We start from the raw sequence: 25,282 nt of genomic DNA on the forward strand, positions 1-25,282 counted from the left end.
TTATGAGGGTTGTGTGGTGTCATTTGTGTGGTGCCCCACACATGGCGTTCCCTCTGCACTGCTCAGCTAGGGACGTTGTAGAGACTTATGAGAACAATTGCTGGTTGTGTGGTGTCATTTGTGTGGTGTCATTATCAGACTGGTTCCCTCGAAGGAGTACATTTGAGTAAATCATTGAATTATCTTTAAACATTTTATGTTTAGGAATTATTTTGAATTTAATCAAATAGAACATCGAATGCTAACGGGTGATGATTTAATCCGATATAATGTTTGAGAAATAGCTACTATTCTCCCGGTATTCTATAAAGTGAAGCCCTCGGGGGTCAGGGGGACGGGCAAAGATAAAGATGAACCGTACGCTAAAGCAGTGCCACATGATTGGCATGTCATTTTGAGGTTTAGCTCGTTCTAAAATTGCACATGTCCTCAGCCATAGAAATAAACTTGTCCCAGCATGCTAACCTTCTTATTACATGCAATATAAGAATTGCTCATCATGAGTTGTTAGGGATAGAAGCATGAGCATGATAATGAACCCAGGACCATCGGTTGTAGGTGCACATTTCATAGTATGGATTTAACGCTTCAATCCCTTTATCACTTCTATCTGAAATTCAATTCATCGTATCTACTTAAAGTATTCACTTCTATCTGAATTATGAGCATAATCAAAACATATCTCAATAGCTATATTATGTGAAGCAAATTGGAAAGATGATTCTCTATAACTACATAAAAATGGAAAAAACCACAGCTTGAAGGATTGAATATAAAAACATTAGTTTATAAATATTGGTTTAGTGGATTGACATTAAATAAAAAAAATATTAGTTTATAAATATTAGTTTAGTGGATTGACGTTGTAAAATTTACACGTAGTGCTAATGATTTGACTTCCTTCGCATTTAAAACTACGGAACAGACCAAAGCGGAGACTAACACGTAAGTTTGTTACGCCTTTTTAGTAGCAGCCTAACTTTTCTAGCCCTGTTCAAGCACGTGCGGCTTCCTTTCTTGCACTTGATCCTATGGCATGGTAAATAAGCTCTGCTTTTCTCCATGGCAAATAATATTTACTCTGCTATAGGATTTTGTATGTGGTTTAGGATATTAAATGTATGTGGTTTAGGATATTAAATGTGGTTGGGTTGTAAGCATATACAATTAAAGTTATACCACTATAAATTTAACAGTGTGTATATATAGCCCAACCGGGCATGGTAAATAAGCTTGACCTTTCTCAATGTGTCTGATGGAGGGAATTGTCATGGTCAGCCTGGTAAGCTGGGTTTAAATCTGTTATTATCATCAAAATCAAAATAATTGCAGATATTTTTATTTTTGAACATGTATATTGGTGTGTTATACTTTGAATAATATATGAGATAACATTATCACTGCTGAGATAAGGTAAATACACCCTCTAATCTGGTTGCCTGAATCTCCCTCATGTAGAATGGTTTCCACTAGGTGTACTGTATTAGTGTTGGAAACTGATGTTGATTGTCCCCACAGAGGCCAGAGTTGGGCTAGAGTAGGACCTTGAAGGAAACTCATAGCCATTGCACAAATTTACTTGAACCAATCTAATAGAAATTGAAGACTTAAGAATATACTATATTCCATATGAATACCATGGACAAAACCATAGATTCTCATTAGCCCAAAAACAACTAATAACTTTATCTAATCAAGTTTAATTTTACCTGAACCACTCTAACACAAATTGAATATTGGAGTGTATAAAAAGACACCGAATTGAATATTTGAGAATATAACAAACCACCCACCTTCCCAAATGCAACGTGTCTCCCAGAACTATAGATGATAAAATTGCTGAGCACACGGTAGACACTGGGTTGAATACTGTAATGAATACTGGCCCTTGTTTCAACAAACACCATAACTGTAATGGAAATGCCATTGCATTGAATATGATTCCCTGCCAAATTGAATTAATCTTCCACAAATCAGCTTAACCACCTAACAAAAATTTAAGTTATTCATGGCTGGGAAAATTGAGGAAGAACATCATTCATGTATGTAGACTTACTGTAGTGAAAACAGTCAAAATATTAGCCCTATCCAGTATCCATGATGTTGGAATGATGCCCCTGTCAAGAATGGCTATTAGGAGAGCAGTTTGGATGGAGCCTAGAATGGCAGTAATTGATGTTAGGGATAGTGTGGCTGGAAACTTCTTCATTGTCTCAACATGCACATGAAATTATAATCATATATTTGATTGGGTGGGGAGCTTTGAAACTTCTAAATACAGAAAAGGGTTATAATTGGGTATCAATTTAATATGCAAGGTGGTAGGGAGACCTGCAATATCATGGTAGTGGATAACATTATCACTGTTGAGATAAGGTAAATACACCCTCTAATCTGGTTGCCTGAATCTCCCTCGTGTAGAATGGTTTCCACTAGGTGTACTGTATTAGTGTTGGAAACTGATGTTGATTGTCCCCACAGAGGGCAGAGTTGGGCTAGAGTAGGACCTTGAAGGAAACTCATAGCCATTGCTCCACCCACACAAATTACAGTTCCCAGAATTTTGGCTCTTTTGCGAATACACATAACGTCTACTTTCTCCATCCTACATATTTGACACTCACATTAGATTTTGGTCACAATGAATATAAATGATATAATTAACTCCAAATGAATGCATCATATAGGTGAGAAATTATAAGCTCAAAATAATTTTTTGACCATTAGTAACCTAAATCAAAATAAATTGTTCAAAGTTTCATTTCATTAACCTAAATGAAAGAATCTCCTCCAAATTTCAACTATGTGAACAATAATAATCTCCTTCTAGTTTAAACAGTTATAAGATAAACAATAGAAAATCTTTTAGCTTTTTAATAACTTCAACTACATGTAACTTCAATCATTAACATTCACTACCAAAATACAAACAATTTATATTTCATTAATCACACATTCAAATGATTAACCACACATTCAAAGTGAGTGTTGAGTTCTTGATTAACCACACATTCATGTAAATGATTCATATTTGATTAACCACACATTCAAAGCACATTCATGCATCCACAAATTCAAATGATTAACAACACATTCAAAGTGAGTGTTGAGTACCTGATTAACCACACATTCATGCAAACAATTCATATCTGATTAACCACACATTCAAAGCACATTCATGCAAACGATTCATATTTGATTAACCACACATTCAAAGAACATTCATGCTAATTAGCCACACATTCAAAGCACATTCATGCAAATGATTCATCACTCAATCCAGAGTTAAGGTTTATAGCCACTCACTTATGGATCAAAAGCATGATGAATTAGTAAACTCTTAGTTGTTGGATGTAAAAAACAGGATTCAAATCTATTCTACATGTTAATGGGTATTTCTATCAATCTAATACATAGATGAAGTTTATAAACACCACTAATGGATCAAAATCAGTTACACATGCCAAGGGGAATCAAGTGCCATATATTTCAACTCAAAATCTCTTATCAACAAACTTTGTATTTCAGAGCTTTTCAACTGCAACTAGGAATAGCTGCTATAGTAGAAAATATTTCCCCTCTTTATATTTGGTGACTCACTACAACATAAAGAGCAAACTCCATTGTTGTTGCAGGGCTTCAAATCTGGGGAAAAGAGTTAGACAAATGAGCAAATGATTTGGACAACAGATCTATGGATCCCATGCTTTCATCCATAATGATTTAATTTCTGCATCACTGAATTTGTAATGAAAGAAACTCAAGCCCATTTGATCTGCAAGTCATTCATTGTGCTCTCAAACGATTTGCAGTCGCGAGAGAAGAGGAAGAGGAAACAACAGAGTGGTTGAATGATTTAGGGGATCCTAACACTGATCTGATGGATTGGGCGAGGGAAGAGGCAATGGCTGCCTTCACCTGCCCTCTTTTGGGGATGTTCCTCCTCGAACGAGTAACAGTAGTTGTAGGTATCTTGGTATTTATTTTTTGGACTGAATTCAATGAATTAAGCGATTAAGGAAGATAACAGGAAGTGAATACTTGAAATATTGAATGAACGGAGTACAGAAGCAAGGGAGAGAGGGTTTAGAGAAATGAGATGATAACGAGTATTTAAGCCTTTTTTAGACTTTACCCTACTCTGCTAACTAGCACACCCTTCACATGCTAGGCTGTATTACAAATAAGTCAGAGTGCAGAGGATAAATTGAGGAAGTAGTCTGCAATCCCTTGGCGACTGTTTTTAGCTCTGATTATTCCGTTCATGAAATAAACTAGCATAGATTTAGATTTATTAACACTGAGAATATTATTCAATGACATTGAATATTGACCTCATTTTATTTAATAATCATGGACATCTTTCCCAAGCTTGTTATAGAGCAACTACCTTTTTTGTGTACAATGTTAAAGAAAATGCAGATTACTTTGCAAAAACACTCAAATTGCATGAATTTTAATTCACAAAAGACCAAACCTTTCTTATGTACAATGTTAAATAAAATGCAGATTACTTTGCAAAAACATTCAAATTGCATGAATTTTAATTCACAAAAGACCAAAACCTCGGTTATTTTAGTAGTAAGTTCAATCCAAGTAAAACCCAGATTTATTACCAATCCAACCTGGGCTATAATTAGCACAAACTCATCTGAGGGTTTAGGGAATCTGAAGTTGATGTCACACTTGGGTTTGAATGGGCTTGTAATAATGTGTATATATTCAATGCACCTTTATATACAATCTAGATTCCATACATCATCACATAGGCACATTCCTATAAAAGATTTCATATCTCATTTCCCCTCCAAACTTTAGACTGCGCCTTGTTTCTCTCCCTTGTAACTTCATTTCCATTCATTCCAATTTCATTTTAACACAACTCACATGCAAAATATTACAAATAAATTTCCACACTTAATTTACATATTACAAATCCTAACAAAATATACATTTTGCAGGTTCATTACTGCTTCTTCAGGTCTTCGATGCCTCCAACAAATTTCGATGCAACTTCAAATATGGAATGACAACCACAATGTTCTTCAGAATATTATATTTCTTCTCTAACCTCTTTCGTTACAATTTACTACTTGTATTTTCCAACTGAAACTTGAAAAATGATGTTTCAAGATGAAATACCATTCTGATAGTTTATGTCTTTACAACCAATTCATTATCAATGGGTTTTAACATATTTAAAAAAAAAAAATCAATTTATTTTAATGAATATAATACATGTTTTAAATATATCTTGATATTAATTAAATTTTTCGTTTAAATAATGATTTCTTAAATAACCCTATCCAAATCGATATGGATACCGAGTTGTTGTTCACCTGGATTCATTTGTTTACCTTCACCTTCAACTAGGCAATCTTTATCCAGATACAAAGGTGTTTAAAGAACTTCAATGGCTATTTATGACTATTTTTATTCCATTTTATAGCCACTTTAACCCCCGAATAGGGTTTTAGGCATGGCTTCCTCAATTGAAACTCATTATCATCAACCTGTTCACCTGGATTCATTTGTTTACCTTCACCTTCAACTAGGAAATCTTTATCCAGATACAAAGGTGTTTAAGCAACTTCAATGGCTATTTATGACGATTTTTATTCCATTTTATAGCCACTTTAACCCCCGAATAGGGTTTTAAGCATGGCTTCCTCAATTGAAACTCATTATCATCGACCCTTTCTTTCAAAAATGCCCATTCACATTTCAATATTCCTCCACACTATATGCCTTACGGCGTTTCCTTTGCAACATTAGGTGCAAATGCTAGTTTTAAGATCTCTCATTAATTTTTCCACCAACATCGTTATAAGGTTGGTTGTTCGGTGCCATCAACATGAAAGATCATGAAAAGATTCCTTTCCCACCGGCCACCTTAAAACGAGCACACGAGATTTTTCTTTCACGTTTGACTTTCGTGTTATGATGCAACTAAGTTTACCCTTAAATTTATAGCGCTTTAAATCCATATAAATTAATGTAAATTGTAGATGAGATGCTTTCTTTTGGCCGTTTTCTACAATGTAAATGAGATGCTTTCTTTTGTCCGTTTCCAAGAAACCCAAACGAGATACTTTGTTTGTCCGTTTCGGGATACTTTCTTTGTCTCTTCTAAACATATGCGTATTTATTTATTTATTTTTTCAGTTTTCCCTTTTTTACTTATAAAAATATAATTTAAAATAAATTTCTTAATTTTTTAAATTAAATAAATTAAAATCATTTTAACCAATAAACACTATTATTAATATAATTTTTCATACATGTAATTTAAAGTCCATATTTATATTAGCAATAGTTTTTTTATATATTATTTCTTTTAATAATTGTATATATTATATAATATTAAATAAATTAAAATTATTTTAATTAATAAATACTCTTATTAATATAATTTTTCATATTAAAATCCATGCATATTTTTTTGATATATTATTTGTTTTAATAATTTTATATATTATATATTATTTGTTTTAATATTGATTTTTTTAATATTGAAATTAATTTTAAAAAATAATAAGTTATTTAATTTATTTTAAAGTTTTGTTTTCATAAATACTATTATTAATATAATTTTTCATACATGTAATTTAAAGTCCATATTTATACTATGCATACTTCAATTTTTCTTAATTTTTTTTTCTAATTAATGATAATATGAGAATTTTTTTTTTCTAATTAATGACAATATGAGTATTAGTAGGATTAGTATGAGTAATATGAATATGAATATTATTATTATTATTATATAATTTTAAAATTTATTATCTAGTATTAATATTAGTATTATCAGTATTATTAATATTAGTATTAGTATTTAGTAATTTTAAAATTTATATTTATTATTAGTTTATTAAAAAAAATAGTCGTTTTATAAATTAAATAGATATTATTAAGTAAACTTTAGCCAAATATATCCGTGGAGATAATAAGATAATAAATTAATATATATTTAAATAAGGTAAAAAAAAAGTTTCAAGTATGGCCCTTTATAAATAAATAAATATTATTAAAACCTTAGTCAAATATAACCATTGAGTTAATAAAAATAAATAAACAATTAATAAATTAATCAAATTTATTTAAATAATATCAAACTTTTCTATCTTACTATATTTTATTGCCTAACCAAATATAGCGGTTGAGATAATAAGATAATATATATTTAAATAAGGTAAAAATAAATAGTTTTATAAATAAATAAATATTATTAAAACTCTAGTCAAATATAACCATTGAGTTAATAAAAATAAATAAACAATTAATAAATTAATAAAATTTATCTAAATAATATCAAACTTTTCATTTTCCTCCCGTGGTTAAATTTAGTTGTTTTCTTCTCGTTGTTAGGTTGACCTGTCTCCCTATTTAACCTTCTTCCTAGATCTGTTTCTTCATCGTGTCCTGAAGATGAACCACACTTGTTGGTTAGAAAGACGTCGACAATCTCCATTGTGACTTCTTCTAAAAACATATTTTATACATAAAGACATAATGACTTTTTTTAGGAGATTTTTTTCTAATTAATTTTAGCCAAAATTTGAAAGAAATTTTTTAAAACTTGAATTTAAATTGTTTAATCTATGTAATTAGACTGTCCTAGAGGTTTTTCAAGGTGTTGAATCCATTTATGCATTCAAAAATGCATTTTAAATAACAAAAAAATGCATTCTTACTTGAAATTGTATCGCTGGATTCTGAATTATGATGAAAAAGGTTATTTCGTCTATAAATTAAACTATGCCTTTAAATTATATTAGATAACATAAATTAAATATTATTTTAGCTAACTTAAAATTAGATATTAAATTATATTAGATAACTTAAAAATAGATATTATTTTATAATTATTATTAATTATAATAATAATAATTTTATTGTAATAATATTATTTTTATTAATATATATTTAACAATGGTAATACAAATGTTTTTGGCTATATTAACCACATTAATATTTTTACTGTGGTTGTGCTAGTAACTAGTACCTTTCACTTAGCTTAAATATAGCTTAATTAAATAAAAAATAATAAAGACTAATATTTTATCACAAACTTAAAACAACTAATAAAATATTTTATTATTGAATGACATCACCAAAAATTAAAAATATGGTTAAATGATATTTTTTATATTAATATATATATAATTTAATATATATGTTTATTTTATACCTGTGTATTTTTATTTTTATTTTTATTTTTGTTAATATATATAATTTTTTTTTAATTAATTCTAATAAAATATGTATTTTATATAATAACAAGGGCTACATAGTAGCTAGTACTTGTCACTTATAGCTTAATTAAACAAAAGAATAATAAAGACAAATATTTCATCCAAAAATAAAACAACTAATAAAATATTGTATTGCTAAGGAAATATGATCAATTAATATTGTTATATTAACGTATATATGTGTGTGTGTTTTTTTTTTTGAAATACATATAGTTGTTTATAATTAAATTTATTAAAATATGTTTTGAATATAATAATAATTCATCTTAAATTGAAAATATTGTGAAAAAATTATAATTCATGAAAATAGAAATAATAGACAAAAAAATAAAATCAAAAAGTTAAATAAAACTAAAAACTAGTAAGTAATAGAAATAGAAGTTACTAAACAACCCATAATAAGACCTCAACCAATCATCTTGCAAATAAATAAATTTAAATAATGATAAAAATTAACAAAATTTGAATTCCTAATGTTAAACTATGGATATAAACGCCATAATTTTTTGGTCAAAGACAAATTAATACTGAGTTAAAGGCAATACCATGCCTCCCTATAATAAGTCATCTTAAATTGAAAATATAGACAAAAAATTATAATTCATGAAAATGAAAAACAAAAAAGTTAAATAAAAAAAATAAAACTAAAAACAAAAAATTAGTAACTAATAAAAATAGAAGTTACTAAACAACCCATAATAAGATCTCAACCAATTACCTTACAAATAAATAAATTTAAATTCTAATAAAAATTAACAAAAAAATGAATTCCCAATGTTAAACAAAATTGAATTCCCAATGTTAAACTATGGATAAGGGACAGATTTTTTTAGTCAAAGACAAACTAATATGCAATCAAAGCAAAATTGAAGACAAACTAATATGCATTCAAAGCAAAATTGAATGCCTTTGTGCCTAGTATAATAAGAATTAGTGATTTCTTTACAACATATTAATTTTGTGTTATAGCTTAAATTTAAATGTAGTAGTATTTTTAATGGTGTCAATATTCTGCAAAGTGACCTTCTTCTCTATTCTCCAATACTTTGTCCATGATTTAGTATCTCTATATGAATCTCTTGAGTCATAAGAGCCTTTGATTGGAGTTAGAAGCAATCATATGGCTAGCCATACCTTAATGGGGAAAAGATCCACTTCTATGTGGAGGATAAGATATAGCATATTACTTTTAATTTTAAAGTTATAAGTCATAAAAAAAATTGTGGATTTGCTAGATTTTCCTCTTTGATATCTAGAAATACTAGAGCTTATTTTTCACAACTATATAACATAATAAGATTAACAAGAATCTCACAGAAAAGTTGAATCTTCTTTTTTCATTACTAGAAATTTATTGATTTTCAATTTTTTTAAGATCAAAATAGACTTTCCACCCACATTATCATTTTAACTCAATGTTATAAGACAAATTAAGTTTGTGATAAAAATAGATTCCCTTTGCCTAATATGATAACACATAAATGATATTGAGCAAGGCTACCCAAAATTTAAACCAAAGTGGACGACACATTATCACTGTGAATTTCAATGACTCACACTATCCATGAAAATCTCTTATCATAATGTATATGTAATTCAATATCATAATGCTAAAATAAAAATAATTAAAATTTCTTAATTATTATTAAAATTAAAATAACATCTCATTGTAAAAGTAATATAATTTATTAACTTATTGTCCAGTCAAAATTTTCATATACATTAATTACAATCTCATTATAATAAAGTCTTTTGGAGTATTGTGTGATTTAGTTCAGGAGAACTGTGTAATCTTTTTCAGGTGAACATTTCACCCATCTTCAAGGAAAGTAAGCTGAAATGATGAGGGATCACAGAGTGCTTCAAAAAACTTCATCATCATGATATTAACTGTGAAAATCTACATGCTAAAATACAATTTATTTTTAAAAAAATATATAAAATAATATGCATAAAATAAATATACTTGTAAAACGATATACACTCTTATTACAATTTCATGTAAATTTGGCTACCCTCAATATTCTTTCTTTTAATCATAGTTATATATTTTTTGAACGCATAAATGGATTCAACACCCTCAAAACCCTGGGACACTCTAATTATACAAATTAAACAATTTAAATTCAAGTTTTTAAAAATTTATGTAGAATTTTGACTAAAATTAACCAGATTTTTTTTTTGTAAAAAAGGTTATTTCCTCTATAAGTTTAAAATTGACTGCAAAAGGTCATTTCCTCTATAAGTTAGTTTACGTCAGGCATAGTCTAACCTTTAGACGAATTAACCTTTTTCACCAAAATTCACTAGAACTTCAAGCAAGAATGCCTTTTCATGTTGTTTAAAATGCATTTTTAAATGCATAAATATATTGATCACCCTCGAAAACCCTTGGGACACTCTAATTATAGAGATTAAACAATTTAAATTCAAATGTTGTTTAAAATGCATTTTTTAATACATAAATGTATTCATCACTTTGAAAAACCCTTGGGACACTCTAATTATACATATTAAACAATTTAAATTCAAGTGTTTAAAATTTTCTGTCAAATTTTAACTAAAGTTAACCAAAAAATGTTGTTAAAAATATCATTTCGTCTAGAGGAAATAGCTTTTTTCACCTCAATTCACCACAATCAGGCCATACGATTTCAAGCAAGAATACATTTTCTTGTTGTTTAAAATGCAATTTTGAATGCATAAATGGAAACCCCTTGGACACTTTGATCATAAAAATTAAACAATTTAAATTCAAGTTTTTAAAAAAATTTGTCGAATTTTGATTAAAATTAACCACAAAAAATGTCGTGAAAAAAGTTATTTTGTCTATTAGTTAGACTACGCTTAATTTAAACATTTAATAATAATATTAATTAATAATATTTGTAATATTAATAAAAATAAGAGTAATAATAGTATTAATCTTAATAACAATAATTATTTAAATAAATGTGGTCGATATTTTTTTAGTTATAATTAACATGAAGAAAAAAAGCAACATTACTAAAATACTTATATTAGTGGTTTATTATTAGGGAATTTGTTCCAACTTATTATTAGTAGGGAATTTGTTGTCTAATAAACCACTACTTCCAAAAATTATGTGGAATTAGTAGGATTTTTGGATTTAATTTAATATATTAGTTTTGTATATTAATGGTTTATTATTGGGGAATTTGTTCCAAAAAAGACTTTGAGTTTGACCTAGAGAGTTAAAGAGTAACAAAGTTTCATGGAAACAAAAACATAAAACATACTAAGCCTAGGGATGGTGATATAGTGCTTGAAAAACATGCATCTTAGACCATAATTTCCATCCCTGGCTATACTAGAAACCTAAAAAAAATGAGAAATCAAAGCCATAAAAACTAAATGGGGATACCCAGATGCGGGTGCTTTTAAGGTTCATAAATGAGGAGTTCACATCGCGCTGACAGTTGGTCCTGCAGATGGCAGGATCGCACATCCTCCCATGCCCTCCCGCGAATGAACCAACTTGACAAGGTGTACCTGCAGAGCAATTTGCATTCGGAAATGAATGCGCAGTTTGTTCGAGACACTTCGCTGGGAATTCCATTTATGGCTGCCTCGGCTCTCTATGCGATTATTAACCCTTGGCCTCCCTACATTAGCCCGCCTCTGATTTTGCATCCTTGCAATGCTCAGAAGGTGGTGTTAATTGTCTGGTTTTGGCTCCCTTTCATCGACGCCTGCTCTGTCTCGCCTTGCTCTTCGTTTCCTCCTCGCTACCCTGTTGCCTTAACAATGGTGCATCGTCGCGGTAGTTGTCGCCGTGGTGGCAGTCGTGGAGGCCGTGGACGCTCTCAGCCTGCTCCTCCGACTGTTATTCCTCTGGCTTCGGCTTCCCCTTCATCTGACAATCACAAACCTTTTCCCCACAATTCCTTCCAAACCACACATTTCAAGTTTCAAAGTCGCCTCAATCAACCTGTTCTCTCGGCCAGCATTACTGTAATTTTTGTGGAGGAAGAAGCTCGACCTACTGTTTCAGTGAATACCTCTACAATGCAGCCTCAGAAGGAAAGCGATTAGCAGGGGGATGAAGTAGGCAATGTGTTCAACTGTGGCGGTTTGCAGGCTGGTGGAAATGACCCGAATGCCTCCAAGCCTATAGACGGTGACCTTTAGGATATCTCGGCCTCTGTTCATCCAGCGAGTGGTTCCGGTGGCATTCGATGTTTGGTAGATGTTCCCGGTGGCATCGGTTCAGCTCAGGAGGACATGGTTGATGACTCGTGGATGGGCAATCCAAGCCCAGTGGAGGAGAAAGCTCCGGAACATGAAATTGATGCCTGAAGCCGCCTGGGCTATGTCCACTTCCCTGTTCCTCTCCTTGCTCTTCAGTTCAATGTACGTTGCCTATAAGGCTTTTGTCAAAGTCTTTTTGTATCAGGTCTTCAATTCTGTTGTTGTTTCAGATCTCTGGTTATGTAATTTTTGCTTATGGTTATCTGGGCAGTCTAGATAGTATGCCCACAGCTCTCTTCTATCCTTTGGGCTTTTGTATCTGGTTAATCCCATCCCTGGGTCAGTTTGTATGCACTGATAGACAGTCCCGGCTCTCCTCTGAGGGCTCAACCGAATTGTAACTGTATTTTTACTTTTTATTAATAGAATTAGCGTTTACTTAGAAAAAAAAAAACTAAGTGGGGATGAGGGGCTCCTTGTTGCAGCCAATTGGACCAGTGGCATGAGGAAGCCAACCTTCATTATGCGTGAGGTAGAGCTTCATTTCCTTTTGATTTAGCACCACTTTATTCAACATTAGCAAGCCTTCATCTTGGGTTTCATTAATTTCGATAATGGCATTCCCAACATTACTTTCAGTTTGCAATAGAGCTCAATGGTAAGGAGAAACTGGTTATGTTTTTCTGGATTTCCCTAGGTCACAAAGCCCAATCTAAGATATCCACCACAATCTCAGAATTTGAAATGTAGGTATGTTCGACATCTAGGCCCACTTCTGGCTCCTGAAGCTCCTCAGAAACCAATTCTAGAATTTACTTTCTGAAAGGTTGAGCTAAGGCTTTGGCTTGCGAATGTGTGTGAGATCCACCCTATTTGCCCCCTACTTTGCTACCCTTATGGCACCTAGCCCCTTGCCTCACCATGTTGAAGTCCACAGAGCACTAGAGCCCAAGCTTCCAACAAAGGAAGTCTTGCAAATGAAGAAACATTAAGAGAATTAGTCTTCTAAGATATTTCTCCCCCTCACCTACAAAGAAACAAGGCGAAGAGAGCCCGTGACAATAATTTTGATATAGAGAAAGTGAAGAATGAAGCAATGACAAGGGAGCAAGAAACAACAAATTCCACTTTTTTCCGAATTGATATAGCGCCAAATTGCAACATAAATGGAGGGATATGAGTGCCCAAGACCAGACACATGATGGAAAACACGGGGAGGTAGTAATGGGCATTGCCATCCAACCAAAGCTTTGTATGAGCAACATCAACATTAAATAAACTTACTAGAACATTAACATAAGCCACCTAAAACTATAAACACTTAAAACAATCTACATGTAGAAACTTACGCTAATGGCACATCATCTACATTAATTGCATAGGGTGATAACACCTCTAACACATCCCACATCACCCAATCCAAAATAATTTAGACTATTTAAAATTTATAATATTTAAAAATAAAAATAAGCCTAAATATTTAAAAAAATACAATTTGATTAAAAACAAATTTATTTTTTAATTGATAAATTTCGAATATATCATTTAATTTCTTTTCAATCCATTATTAAAATTACATTAATTACATTTTTGAATTATATAATTTATTTAAATTAAATTAAATGTCAAATAATTTATATATTCACAAATACAATTTAAATAACACAAGGAAAAAAACAAACTCAAACATGCATCAATTTTAAATACCAAATTATATATAATAATTAAACGTAAATGCATTATATTCTCCCCTTTGATTCAGACAGCCTTGACATATACAAGCACTTCATATTTTCCACATCCCTACGCCCCTTTTTCGAGAAACTTTCGGTTTTTCTAATTTTCTAAACAACTGTCATTTATTTATTTCTTTCTTTCATATTCTCCCACCGAATACATTAAATGGATACAAAGAAAAAATGCGGAATTACCAATGGTCATCGGCGTTGGGGGAAGACTACTCATTTGCTTATATAATCATCGAGAGGCCGTTGGGTTCTACAGATTGCAAAAGAATCATCCAGCAATCCTAGATTGAAGGCCACCCAAATCGGAAAAACACTCGTCTGAACCACTGAGTGTCTATATGCCATCCAATGACGAGGGTGGAGCTTCTGCTCCCATTCCCAGTGGAGATAAATCTAAGAGGTCCGTCTCAGTTGGCAGTGGAAGTGGAATTGGCGGAATTGTTCTGCTGGGCGGAGTTCTGGCCGTCGGAATTGTAGCAGGAGCGCTTCTGAAGATGAGACGCCGGCGAAAGGGAAGAGAAATCCACCCTGGGAACGACCACGACAATGAATTGTCTGGTAAAATTCTGGCGATTTCAGGGGATGATTGCGGTTACGGTCAATCTTCGCCAAAACTGGAGATAAAGAAGGTGGAAGAGCTGAAGAAATGTAAAGAAACCGAGGCCGAGTCGGCAGAGAGTGCAGAAGAAATCGAACCATTGATGGAAGTTGAGCCAATGCATTTATTGATCGAGTCTATCAGGTAAATTCGATTGAATTCGTGATTTTTTTTAAGGAACATTTGGGCTTAGCCACGAACAGAGGTTTTTTTGTTTTTTCAAGGGAGGTGAACCAGAGTTATCTTCACAGCAAGTGTTCTGGCTCGATCCCGGTTGCTGCCTTTACTGAATTTATATGTTAAAATTGCTTTTTACCCATCCTGGCTAAGCACAATTTAACTCCATGGAGTATGTTGTTGTTTCTTGTTCTCAGTTTGAAGGATTGGAAGCACAAAAATGGATCTACATCCGGGAAGGTGAGTAATTTTATTTATTTTAAGTTATTCCTCAATGTTGTCTAGCATCGCACCAGGTAGTATTTGTGCATATTCCAATGGTGACAATATATACACTGTTGGATTTCTATGCATATATATCCCACTCTGTATATCTACACTTATTGCCATCATGAGGATATACACAAATATTGCCTAGTGCTTGTCCCTTGCCAGCTTCGCCCACCTAACAAGAGGTAGGAGGCTAACTGCACTCGGCCTTGCTTAAGCAAATGGCCCTTCGTCCACTTCTTCTGAGGATCGAACGACCTGCAGGGGCTGTAACAGACCCCTCGCTCACCTCTGGTGGCATTTTTTTTGGTGAGGGTGAGTTTTGATGCATCATGTTATAGTATGATGGTTGAAGATATAATCAATGAATTTGCGCAGGAGCAGGACTCCCCTCGTTCACATTTCTCGTTTTCTGAATGCCCAAGTGTTGATCAGATCTCTATGGAGAGCTCGGATTCTGATGATTTTTCTGAGGTTTCTCTGCATAACAAGTACAGAGGCCAAAGGAACCAGCAGATGGATGCTAATGCCGAAGTTTATCCCCAAGAAGAAGAAATCACCTCTGGTAAAGTTGGTGATGGAGTCTGTTCTGATTCTAGGGTGGGTAAAGAAGTTTTAGTGTCTGACAAAGAGCATTGTACTGCAAAGGAATCGTTGGACCCAAAACTTGAGTATGAAGAGTCTGTTGGTTCTGTCGACGGGTCTGAAGAATTTAGTAGAGTTGGTGGGCTTGTAGAGCAGACTGACGGTAAGGAAGGAAGTTTGGGAAATACATCAAATGAATCCAATTTGGATCTTAAAGGAATGGGTTCTTCAATGGGTGGTGCGGGTTTCAGTGAAGAAAATTTCCAGCAAGACAGGGTTGATGCAGAGGACCCGGAAACAGAAACTTCACCCAGGGTTGATGTTCATCCGTCCAATGAAATATGTTACAGTATGATACCAGATGGATCCCAAGAATCCGACAGTTTGAAGGGGGATGCAGGTCTAGGCCAAGAAGAGTGCCAGCAGGCAACAGTAGATTCTCCATTGCAAGAGAAAGTTGATTCCAGTTGTGATGTGTATTGTAATGAAGAACAATGCTCACAAGGGGTTATTGATTCAGAGGCCTCACAAGATTTTTTGGTTGGGATAAGTTCAGACTGCAACCAACAAGGTCAAGATGAAGGAGCTCATTCTGGGGATTCAGATGATTCAAAGGAAATTGTCTATCTCATCAACAAACAATGCCAGCAGGAAATATATGCTTTTGAGGAAACAGGATTTACAGGAAAAGATATCTGTCCTCGCCAAGAACAATGTTTATGGGAGGAGAATGTTGATTCAAATGAAAAGCAATGCTCAGAAGAGGGAATTTGTTTAGAGGAGTCTCAAGATTCCAATAGTGTTACAGCTTGCAATGAACGATGCCAATATGTAGCAGTCCATTCTAATGAATTTGAGGATTCAGATGATGTGGGGCTTGTCAATGAGCCATGCCAACATCAGCCCTGCGAAACGAGGGAGTCGGAAATTTTGAAGGAAGATGTGTACATGGAGAGAGCACAATGCCAGAAGAAAAATATTGATTTAATGGATGGTGGATCATTGGAGGAAGAATTTCTTGTGTGCAAAGAAGAATGTCAGCAGCTCAAAATTGATTCAAAAGAGTCAGAGGAAGCCATTGAAGATATGCGTGTTATGAAGGAGCCCTATGAGGAAGAGACTACTGAGTCGAAGGAAAGAGAATGTGTAGAAGGAAATGCACCCATTTGCAAAGAAAATTGCCAAGAGGAAGTCGTTGATTTAAAAGAACCACAGAATTTGATCGAAGACATACTTGTGTATAAGAATGATCTATCTGATGAAAAAAATATCGAATCAAAGGAATTAGTGGATGCAGAAGATATGCCCCTTCTTGAAGAGCAATGCCAAGGGAAGAGAGCAGATTCAAGAGAACCAGATGATTCAGTTGATGATATACCTGTAAAGAATGAGAAGTGCCAAGAACTGATCAGTGAATCTGATAAAATAGAAGATGCAGAGGAAGTTTCCCACAAAGTGGAATGCCAAGAGGCAATTGAAGCAGAAGATACCAAAATTTCAGAGAAGGTGCATGCATGGATGGAAGAACTATGCCAAAAGGACACAGTTGATTCCAAACAATCAGAAAGTTTGAAGGGGGACTTCTCTCCCTGCAATGAACAAAGCGAACTGGAGATAGTTGATTCTGTCAAGCTAATTGATTTAAAAGATCCATACGAAGAGCAATGCCAAAAGGAAGATATTGGTTTTCAGGAATCAGATTATTCCAATGGCGATGCCATCTTCCTCAACGAACACTGCTCAAATGGCAATGTTGGTTCTGAAGCATGTCAGGCAAACTCACAAACTTGCAATCAACCAGAGGAAGTTGATTCTGAAGAATCAGAATATCCTAGTAGAGATACACTTTGTAAGCAGCACCAACCTGAGACAGTTAATCCTGAAAAATCACCTGAAGATCACAAGCAAACCCCACAGATTTACGATGAGGGAAAGGGAGTTGATGCAAATGAAGCAGAATACCCAATTGAGAATTCACCTCTTATGAATGAGCCAAAGGAAGTTGAGCAACATGTAACTACTACTAGCATGCCCCAAAGCTGCAAAGATGATGGTGTCTCAGAAGGATTCCAGATGAAGGATGAATCAACTGATCGAGAAACCGATACCACCTTGGTCGCGGCAGTGCAGGGATCTGTTGTTCCTAATTTGACGAGGAAAAGATCAAAGAGTGGGTGGCAGAAAATGGATTCTTCACTTAAGTCTGAAGAAGAGAATGAATCATCTGCAATGCACCTTGATAGGCCTCTGCCTATCAAAATCAAGTTCATTGCGTCCCTCTTTGCAGGATTGCTGTTATTCCTCCTTATATGTGAGGTTACTAGAATCTCCATCTCCATGCCTGCAAGTTGATCTTATCACTATCTTTAGACATTAGGCAGATATTCTATAAACTAATCTCATGTACTTAGCAGCATGTCTAGTCATGTTTGCATACCCTGTTTTTCTTTTCTCCAAAGTGCTCAAGTAGCAGAAATAAAACAGTATGTGCGCAATCAGTAAGAAAGTTTTTTCTGGGGGTTTGAGTTCCAGTTCCAGTTCTGCTATGGTTAGATATGATTAAGTTCAATTTTTTTAATAAGGTTTGAACTAGATTCATCATTAAGACAATGAGATTCATCATTAAGTCCATCTATATACATTGTATACCTATAAACTTTGAAATGAAATAAAACATAAAATAGTAAGAAATCAACATCAATTAACATTAAAACGCTTAACATAGACCTAGGCTTAAAGATCACAAGAATAGATTACAAACCCTAAATGTAACATGAAATTGTGAACTTTGGGAATTTGATCCATGGCTATGAGGTTCAACAAATCCAAATCCTATAAGATAACTTGCTCTTTATATTATGTATTGATGAATTTGTTATCAACCATGTATATAATAATTAAAATTCAACAGAGACATATCCCACTCACTGCCCATTTCATGCTAATCTTGCCCTCTCCTACTACATATTTAAAACTTTCATATTTGATAGAGTACCATCAATGATCCTGCTATTGTACAGAGTTCCATCAATAGCATGTGAACACATTTATAACTACACGTTTTCTGTCCTGATTTGTAATAACATATGAACACGTTTATAGACCTCACGTTTCCATCGTTCTTCAACGACCCTAATAAACACTTTTTCTGCCATGATTTCTGAACTGCGATTGGCCATGCCTTTTGCAAAAATTCTTTGTGGTTCAACTTCATATGGTTCACATAAATTAGGTGACTAGTTATCAGCTGTTTTACATGTTTGAACTTTGGTATTTCTTTAAAGATTAAATCAATGCCATTTGTATCTAATTGGTTGTTGAGAGTTGGAAAATGAAAGGAGTTAATATTTTCTAATAATTTCATTTTCATTGAAAATGTTTATCTTTATTGTTTATTTTTTCGAAAGCCAGTAAAACCTAAAGAAATAATGATTTATTTATATATTTATTTATTTATTTATTTTCAAAAAATTAATATATTAATATTTTTAAATATAATTATATTATTACAAAAAATAATATTTTATGAGATAATTTATCGGCGTAAATCACATGATAATATATTTGTCGACGGGTTTCGAACCAACGAGTGTGGTTCATCGTTAGGACAAGTTGAAGAATCAAATCATGGTTACATGTTAAATAGGGATAGCAGATCTTCCAATGGCTAGGTTTGATTGGAAAACAACTATATTTTGTATTGAGAAGGCTCAGGTTATTGCTAAGGTTGTGCAGTTCTATCACCGAAAATTTAGAGAAGCCATTGAGATTGAAAAAAGACCTAGCAATCTCAATAGAGATGAGGGTTGGAAGATCAGTAGTTATTGGATCCTTGCCCTCTCTTCCTAGTAGTTTCTTCCCCTTCCTCCCCCTCCCTCTACTATTGACTTTTTCTTTATTTCCTTTTTCTCCCATAGTGAAGCTTCTATCTATCTTGTTTTCTTTATCCATTCTTATTTGAGCTTTTGGTCCTCTTTGGAGATCTCCCTCTTTCTCTTTTCCTTTTATTTATGAGATAGTCCTTTTCATGACTATCTGAATGGGTTAAAATTATCTAGTATATGATAATTATTTAAACTTAAGTAATAAGTTTATGCTCACATTAGATAACTTTACTAATAAATTTATATTAATTAAGTAATAAGAATAATAATGTTATAATAATAATAATAATAATAATAATAATATAATAATAATTAATATTATTATTTTAGTTAATATTAAATCCATACAATTACCAATGGTTATAATCTCTAGATCTATTAATATTTGGTAATAGTTTACTCATTATGATTCTTTATATCCCTAGATTTATTTTTAACTCAAATTTGATTAACATGTTACTTAAAATAACACACAATTCCAACCAGAAAGTATTAAAATAATATTTGTTTGTAGCATTCTAAACTTTATTAAAATTCAGAGCATTATAAAATATAATGATATCCACCCTAAAATAACTATTTATCTAATTATATTATTATTAAATAATTTAACTAGTCAAAACTAGCCGTTTTCTGGGTCCTTTATAACCATTTGTCTAGTCTAGTCTAATATAGCCGTTTTCCAGTCAAACCTAGCCATTGGAAGATCTGCTATCCCTATTTAACATGTAGCCATGATCTGATTCTTCAACTTGTCCTGACGATGAACCACACTTGTTGGTTCAAAACGCATCGACAAATATATTATCATGTGATTTATGTTGAAAAATTCTCTCTCATAAACTTGATATGGATCACAGAAGCCTCAATTCAACAAAAAAAATGAATATATTAATATTTTTAAATATAATTATATTAATTATATAATAAAGTTACAAAATAAGATTTCAATATATGATTATCTTATAACATCTATAAGTTATAAGTTAGAGACAATTTACAAATTAGAGACCGTTTACATATTTTAATATGAAATTTGTTAATGATATTATTTTTTAGTAACTAAGCAAAAGTTTTATAAGAGTTTCATAAAGTTATATAGAATCTATGTATGTACAGACATGCATTGATATAGTTTGAGATGAGAACTATCAAGGTACCAAAACTATACTAGGTGGGTGCCTATTGAGGTGACACCATCTGCCCTTGATAGGGAAACCAAATAGTCATCTAGATGAGTCTGAGGACAATATTTAGCTTCAAAATACATTAACAAGAACTTGCATAACAGCGAGAGCAAAAAAACATAGACAAATCATAAACGGGGATGATCAATCTTGGTGATGAATTGGAACGGGTCCTTGTATCCTTCTGGGAGCCAAGGAGGTCACTCCCACTCAATAAACACTTCATACAAGCCAGTGGTGGCCTTTGGCTGTAGAGAAGTGCTAGCTTGAGAAGCTTTGACAACATCTTTGTTGGTAGGAGTTTGATTGTTGTCCATCTTCGCAACAATTTGAGCTTGCTCCACCGGGTCTTCATGATCCTTTTCCTTGGTATTCTGAGGCTGTGGATTCTCAGGGCTAGGAGGTTTTGATCCCTAAGTAGTTAAATCTGAATTATCTAAAGGAGCTGGTGAATTATGGGGGGATGAAGAAGGTGAAGGAGGAGGGAATTGAATTCCCAGAGTTCCATACAAATCCATCAAGGTCGAGTGGGATTTGTATCAAATGAAAGTTCATATATGCAACTCATCTCTCAACTAATCGCAAGACCTTTCCTAGTCACTTAGGTGGCGGCCCAACAAGTTTCTGATTTCCCAATGCCCATTACCAGTATTTATGAGCTCTTGAACTTTTGTGGTAGCCACCAAGAGTCTAATTTGTTGAGGCATATCTCCATCGCATTGCTCCACCCTTAGGGCATGCCAAGTTGAGGGAGGTAGGCCATGCCTTTGTCCATGCCCACCATGCCTTGCTCGACCTCTTTCACATACCATTTATGCCTGGGAAGAAGGATTTTTGTGCTTTTCTTCTGACATTGTAGCATTCACTACCCAACAAGTGTAGCAAAGGTTGGGCACCAAGTTCTGCAAATGAGATTGTGGCCACTGGTTGAGGCTAGCAGATCTAGTCCACAAGCACATGAAACAAGGGTTGATTACTGAGCAATGGAGTAGCAAGGTGAGATCATGGTTGCTTTTGGTAGAGGCTAGCGGACAGAGCGGAGACTCGCTACCAAGGCTAGTCAAAAATGCACAGGTCTCCAAGAAATACCAATAAAGACTGCAAAGGTGAGCATTACAAATGAGAGAATGATTAACTATCAAATTCTTGTTTTGATCCTGATACACTTACATGAGCGTTGTCTGTTCACCACCTTGACTAGCACATTAATTATAGAATGCATGGAGATCTGGGTACAATTTCTACCCAACTTGAACCATAAATGAGCTATTGTGTGCTAGCATGGGATACAATTGTGTCATTGCTAAGCAAGGGAGCACCCAGATCCAAGGTATCCAAATTACTAAAATGTAATAAAAAGTTAATAAAATTTAAATGACGTAGGTTTTAAAATCAAAATTACCTTAATTCAAAGTATTCAATTACAAATTAAACTTAATAATTATATATAAATATTAATAATTATAATAAAAATTAAGTTTAACCAATTGGTATAGTTTATCCTTATTTTTGGAATAATATAATTAAGTAACATAAATCCTATATATACTAGGTTAAGTAATAATGATGTCCTGTAAATAGGAGACATTTTTTTATTAATTTATATGTTGTGATTAGTTGACATACACAAATATATTGTTCACTGACATTATAAATAAATTTAGATCTAAAAATCTTCAACATGAAGATAGAGATAATATCATATCAATAGTTCGTGACCATCACATAGAAAGATAAACGAACTTCACACTCTAAAGTAAGCAAACCTTTTTGGATGAAATATCTCGACCAAGACACAATAACCATAATTAAGATAATATTTATCAACCAACTTTACTAGTCACATCTATACAAGGAAACTTATGTCCAACTACTTTCACCTTGTCCAATTTAATGAAACTTATTGCAAATTGACAACTACTTCATTTTTGTGCACTTACCTTACCTATAATGTAGACCTCATCCAATTTAATGAAACTTATTGCAAATTAATAGCCATTTCACTTTTGTATACTTACCTCACCCATAAGTTATCACCTCATAATAACACACCATCATGTTCACACCTTATATATCTCACATGCTAACATAAACACATGCCCCACTATTTCAATGACACATATAGAGTGGAAATATGCGACCATTACATAGGACAATTGAAGACAATGGTTTGAGAACACAACTTAATTTTGTAATAAAGTTCCCTCCAATTGTAAAAATCCAACAATATAAGAAGTTAGAGTTGCCATCCACTAGGAATTGTAATCGATTTTTTGATCATATAGATTGATTTAGAATTCTTTAAAATCTTTATAGATATTATTCCACCGTGCATAGATATATAATCATAGTGGAACTTTGCTCATGAATTAAACTTCTATAAAATTAAATTATCAAATTTGTGACTTAAAAAAATGTTCTTTGTTACAAAATTAGTTTACTCTAACGTATAACACAAGGAAGACATAAGACAAGTAGGAGTTACATGTTTCAATGTACTCCTTCGTGGGCGCCTGTGTTGATATTTACTTGGTGGTTAAGTTTTTACTTACATCTAGTGAAGTGCAAAAAATACTCCTCACTCCCCTAAATACTAAATACACTTATCTCCAACAAAGTATTTATTTGATCAAACATGGACATCTTCATCATATACTTTATTCATGTAGCAAAACATCTACTTGTTAAAGATCATATAAAGAAATGAATGTCCATATGCATAGGTATCCAACCATTATATTTATTTTGATAAAAAGTCTTTACATACATGCTTCTTCACTTACTTTATAATGACAACACTGTTGCTTAATTATAGTGTCATTTTAATATAAAATAATTCATAAAGAATTTTTTAATCCTAAAGCATCATCCAAGTCAACAACCAAAATAAATTAAGAACTATCTCTTTTATTAGTAAAAGACATGTCCATCAATATGACTCAATAATAAATATCACCATTAGCATTAATAATAAGTAGTTTTTTAAGGGACCACTTCACTCCATAAATAAAGCCATCCTTCTAAATATGTTAATAACCAAGTCAATAAGATCATTGAACATCCCTAACTAATATTTATAAAATACAGATATATAATGAATTTTCAGTTTCCAGTATAAACTAATCATATTAAAAGAAATTTATTAAAAATGAATAAATTTATTTTTTATAATGACTTTATTTTTTTATTTTTTTTAAGTCAAACCAAGTTTTAACCAATTCCATTCATTTTTTTTTCTCCCACTATTTCAATAATCTAGATCTTCCTTTTATATACTAAAATCCTTAAAATCTAGATCTTCCTTTTATATACTAAAACCCTTAAAATTAAAATTCCATGGCAGAGTCAACATCTAACTCTAATTCTTGTGCAATTTTTTGCTACCAATTAGATAAACTTGCAACTTTCAACAAAACTTCAACCAACTTAAAACTTTCAACAAAATATGGACAAGAATTCTGATAAAATAATGATTGAGTTTGTCAAATTTATGATTCTGACAGGAACCATGAGTGGATTCCCTTGTTCGGTGGGCATAGTCAGTGACCAATTAATAATTTCTAGTGAATGCACCAATCCACAGTTGAGCAGATATACCAATCAAACACAAAAAATCAGTATGACTTATTCACCCTCCATAACTCTCAACAGTTGAATTAAATTGGTGATGGAGAAAACAAAGGACAATCCCAGAAATGGGTGATCGAGCCATGTGACCCTGGACCAAATGCAGATATCCAAGTTGACTTAATGAAACCTAACCAATGTGGAGCCAAATTCATGGACCAAGGTGGTGACCATCTCCATCATCGTGCCCAAGTACGATCCTCAAGATCTGCCTCGTATAACGCACTAGGTATTGTTTTCTCCTTTCTGATAGATTAATCTATATCATATTTGTGCTCTTTTCATATGCTATCAGAATCTTATAAAAGCGTGCTAGTACAACTTTGATTTAATATACTTGACACTTGATTTTAATCACAGTTAATGTAAGTGTTTCATATTCATGCTATCCTTGGTTTATTGTATAATCATTTTCTCTGTGCTTAACTCTAACTTTAAAGTATTGTGATGCATTATTAATATTACACTATTTTATAATTATATTTAATTATAATTTTTCTTTCTTGGGTTAAGTGGGAAAGTTGCTTCTACCCAAGGTATTTTTAAGAATATTATTTTTATATATAGTATTATAGGTGACTATTCTGATTTTAAAAGTTACAAATATAGAATGTAGACCAATATTCAATAAAAAACATGTAATCTATTAAAATTGATATTTTTTTGGCGAATAGCATTCATTTAATCATATATATGTAAAAAATGGGAATTTTTAACCAAATGAGTGATTTTTTTTTTA

The 25,282-nt window shown here is 32.5% G+C and overlaps 1 protein-coding gene across 2 annotated transcripts; it reads left to right on the top strand.

Annotated features, from left to right (window-relative positions):
* The first annotated feature begins 14,482 nt into the window (after window positions 1–14,482).
* Window positions 14,483–18,351, top strand: LOC149175314 (uncharacterized). Of its 2 annotated transcripts, none has more exons than XM_089419600.1 (3): window positions 14,483–14,957; window positions 15,188–15,230; window positions 15,639–18,351. In XM_089419600.1, the coding sequence occupies exons 1-3, from the start codon at window positions 14,554–14,556 to the stop codon at window positions 18,195–18,197; spliced, it is 3,006 nt and encodes a 1,001-aa protein (XP_089275726.1). In that variant the 5' UTR covers window positions 14,483–14,553; the 3' UTR covers window positions 18,198–18,351. The 2 variants fall into 2 exon arrangements, with proteins under 2 accessions (XP_089275726.1, XP_089275727.1); XM_089419601.1 differs by having other exon boundaries at window positions 15,645–18,351.
* Window positions 18,352–25,282: the final 6,931 nt, after the last annotated feature.

Source organism: Pinus tabuliformis, chromosome 4_1 (assembly GCF_031772625.1).
Source record: "Pinus tabuliformis cultivar Carrire ecotype Pingquan chromosome 4_1, CPIR1, whole genome shotgun sequence".
Classification (NCBI taxonomy): domain Eukaryota; kingdom Viridiplantae; phylum Streptophyta; class Pinopsida; order Pinales; family Pinaceae; genus Pinus; species Pinus tabuliformis.

Coding starts and splice junctions, on each gene's coding strand:
- LOC149175314 (XM_089419600.1), top strand. CDS start 14,554: ATGCCATCCAATGACGAGGGTGGAGCTTCTGCTCCCATTCCCAGTGGA. Junction 14,958..15,187: donor TTATTGATCGAGTCTATCAG/GTAAATTCGATT, acceptor TCTTGTTCTCAG/TTTGAAGGATTGGAAGCACA. Junction 15,231..15,638: donor ATGGATCTACATCCGGGAAG/GTGAGTAATTTT, acceptor GAATTTGCGCAG/GAGCAGGACTCCCCTCGTTC.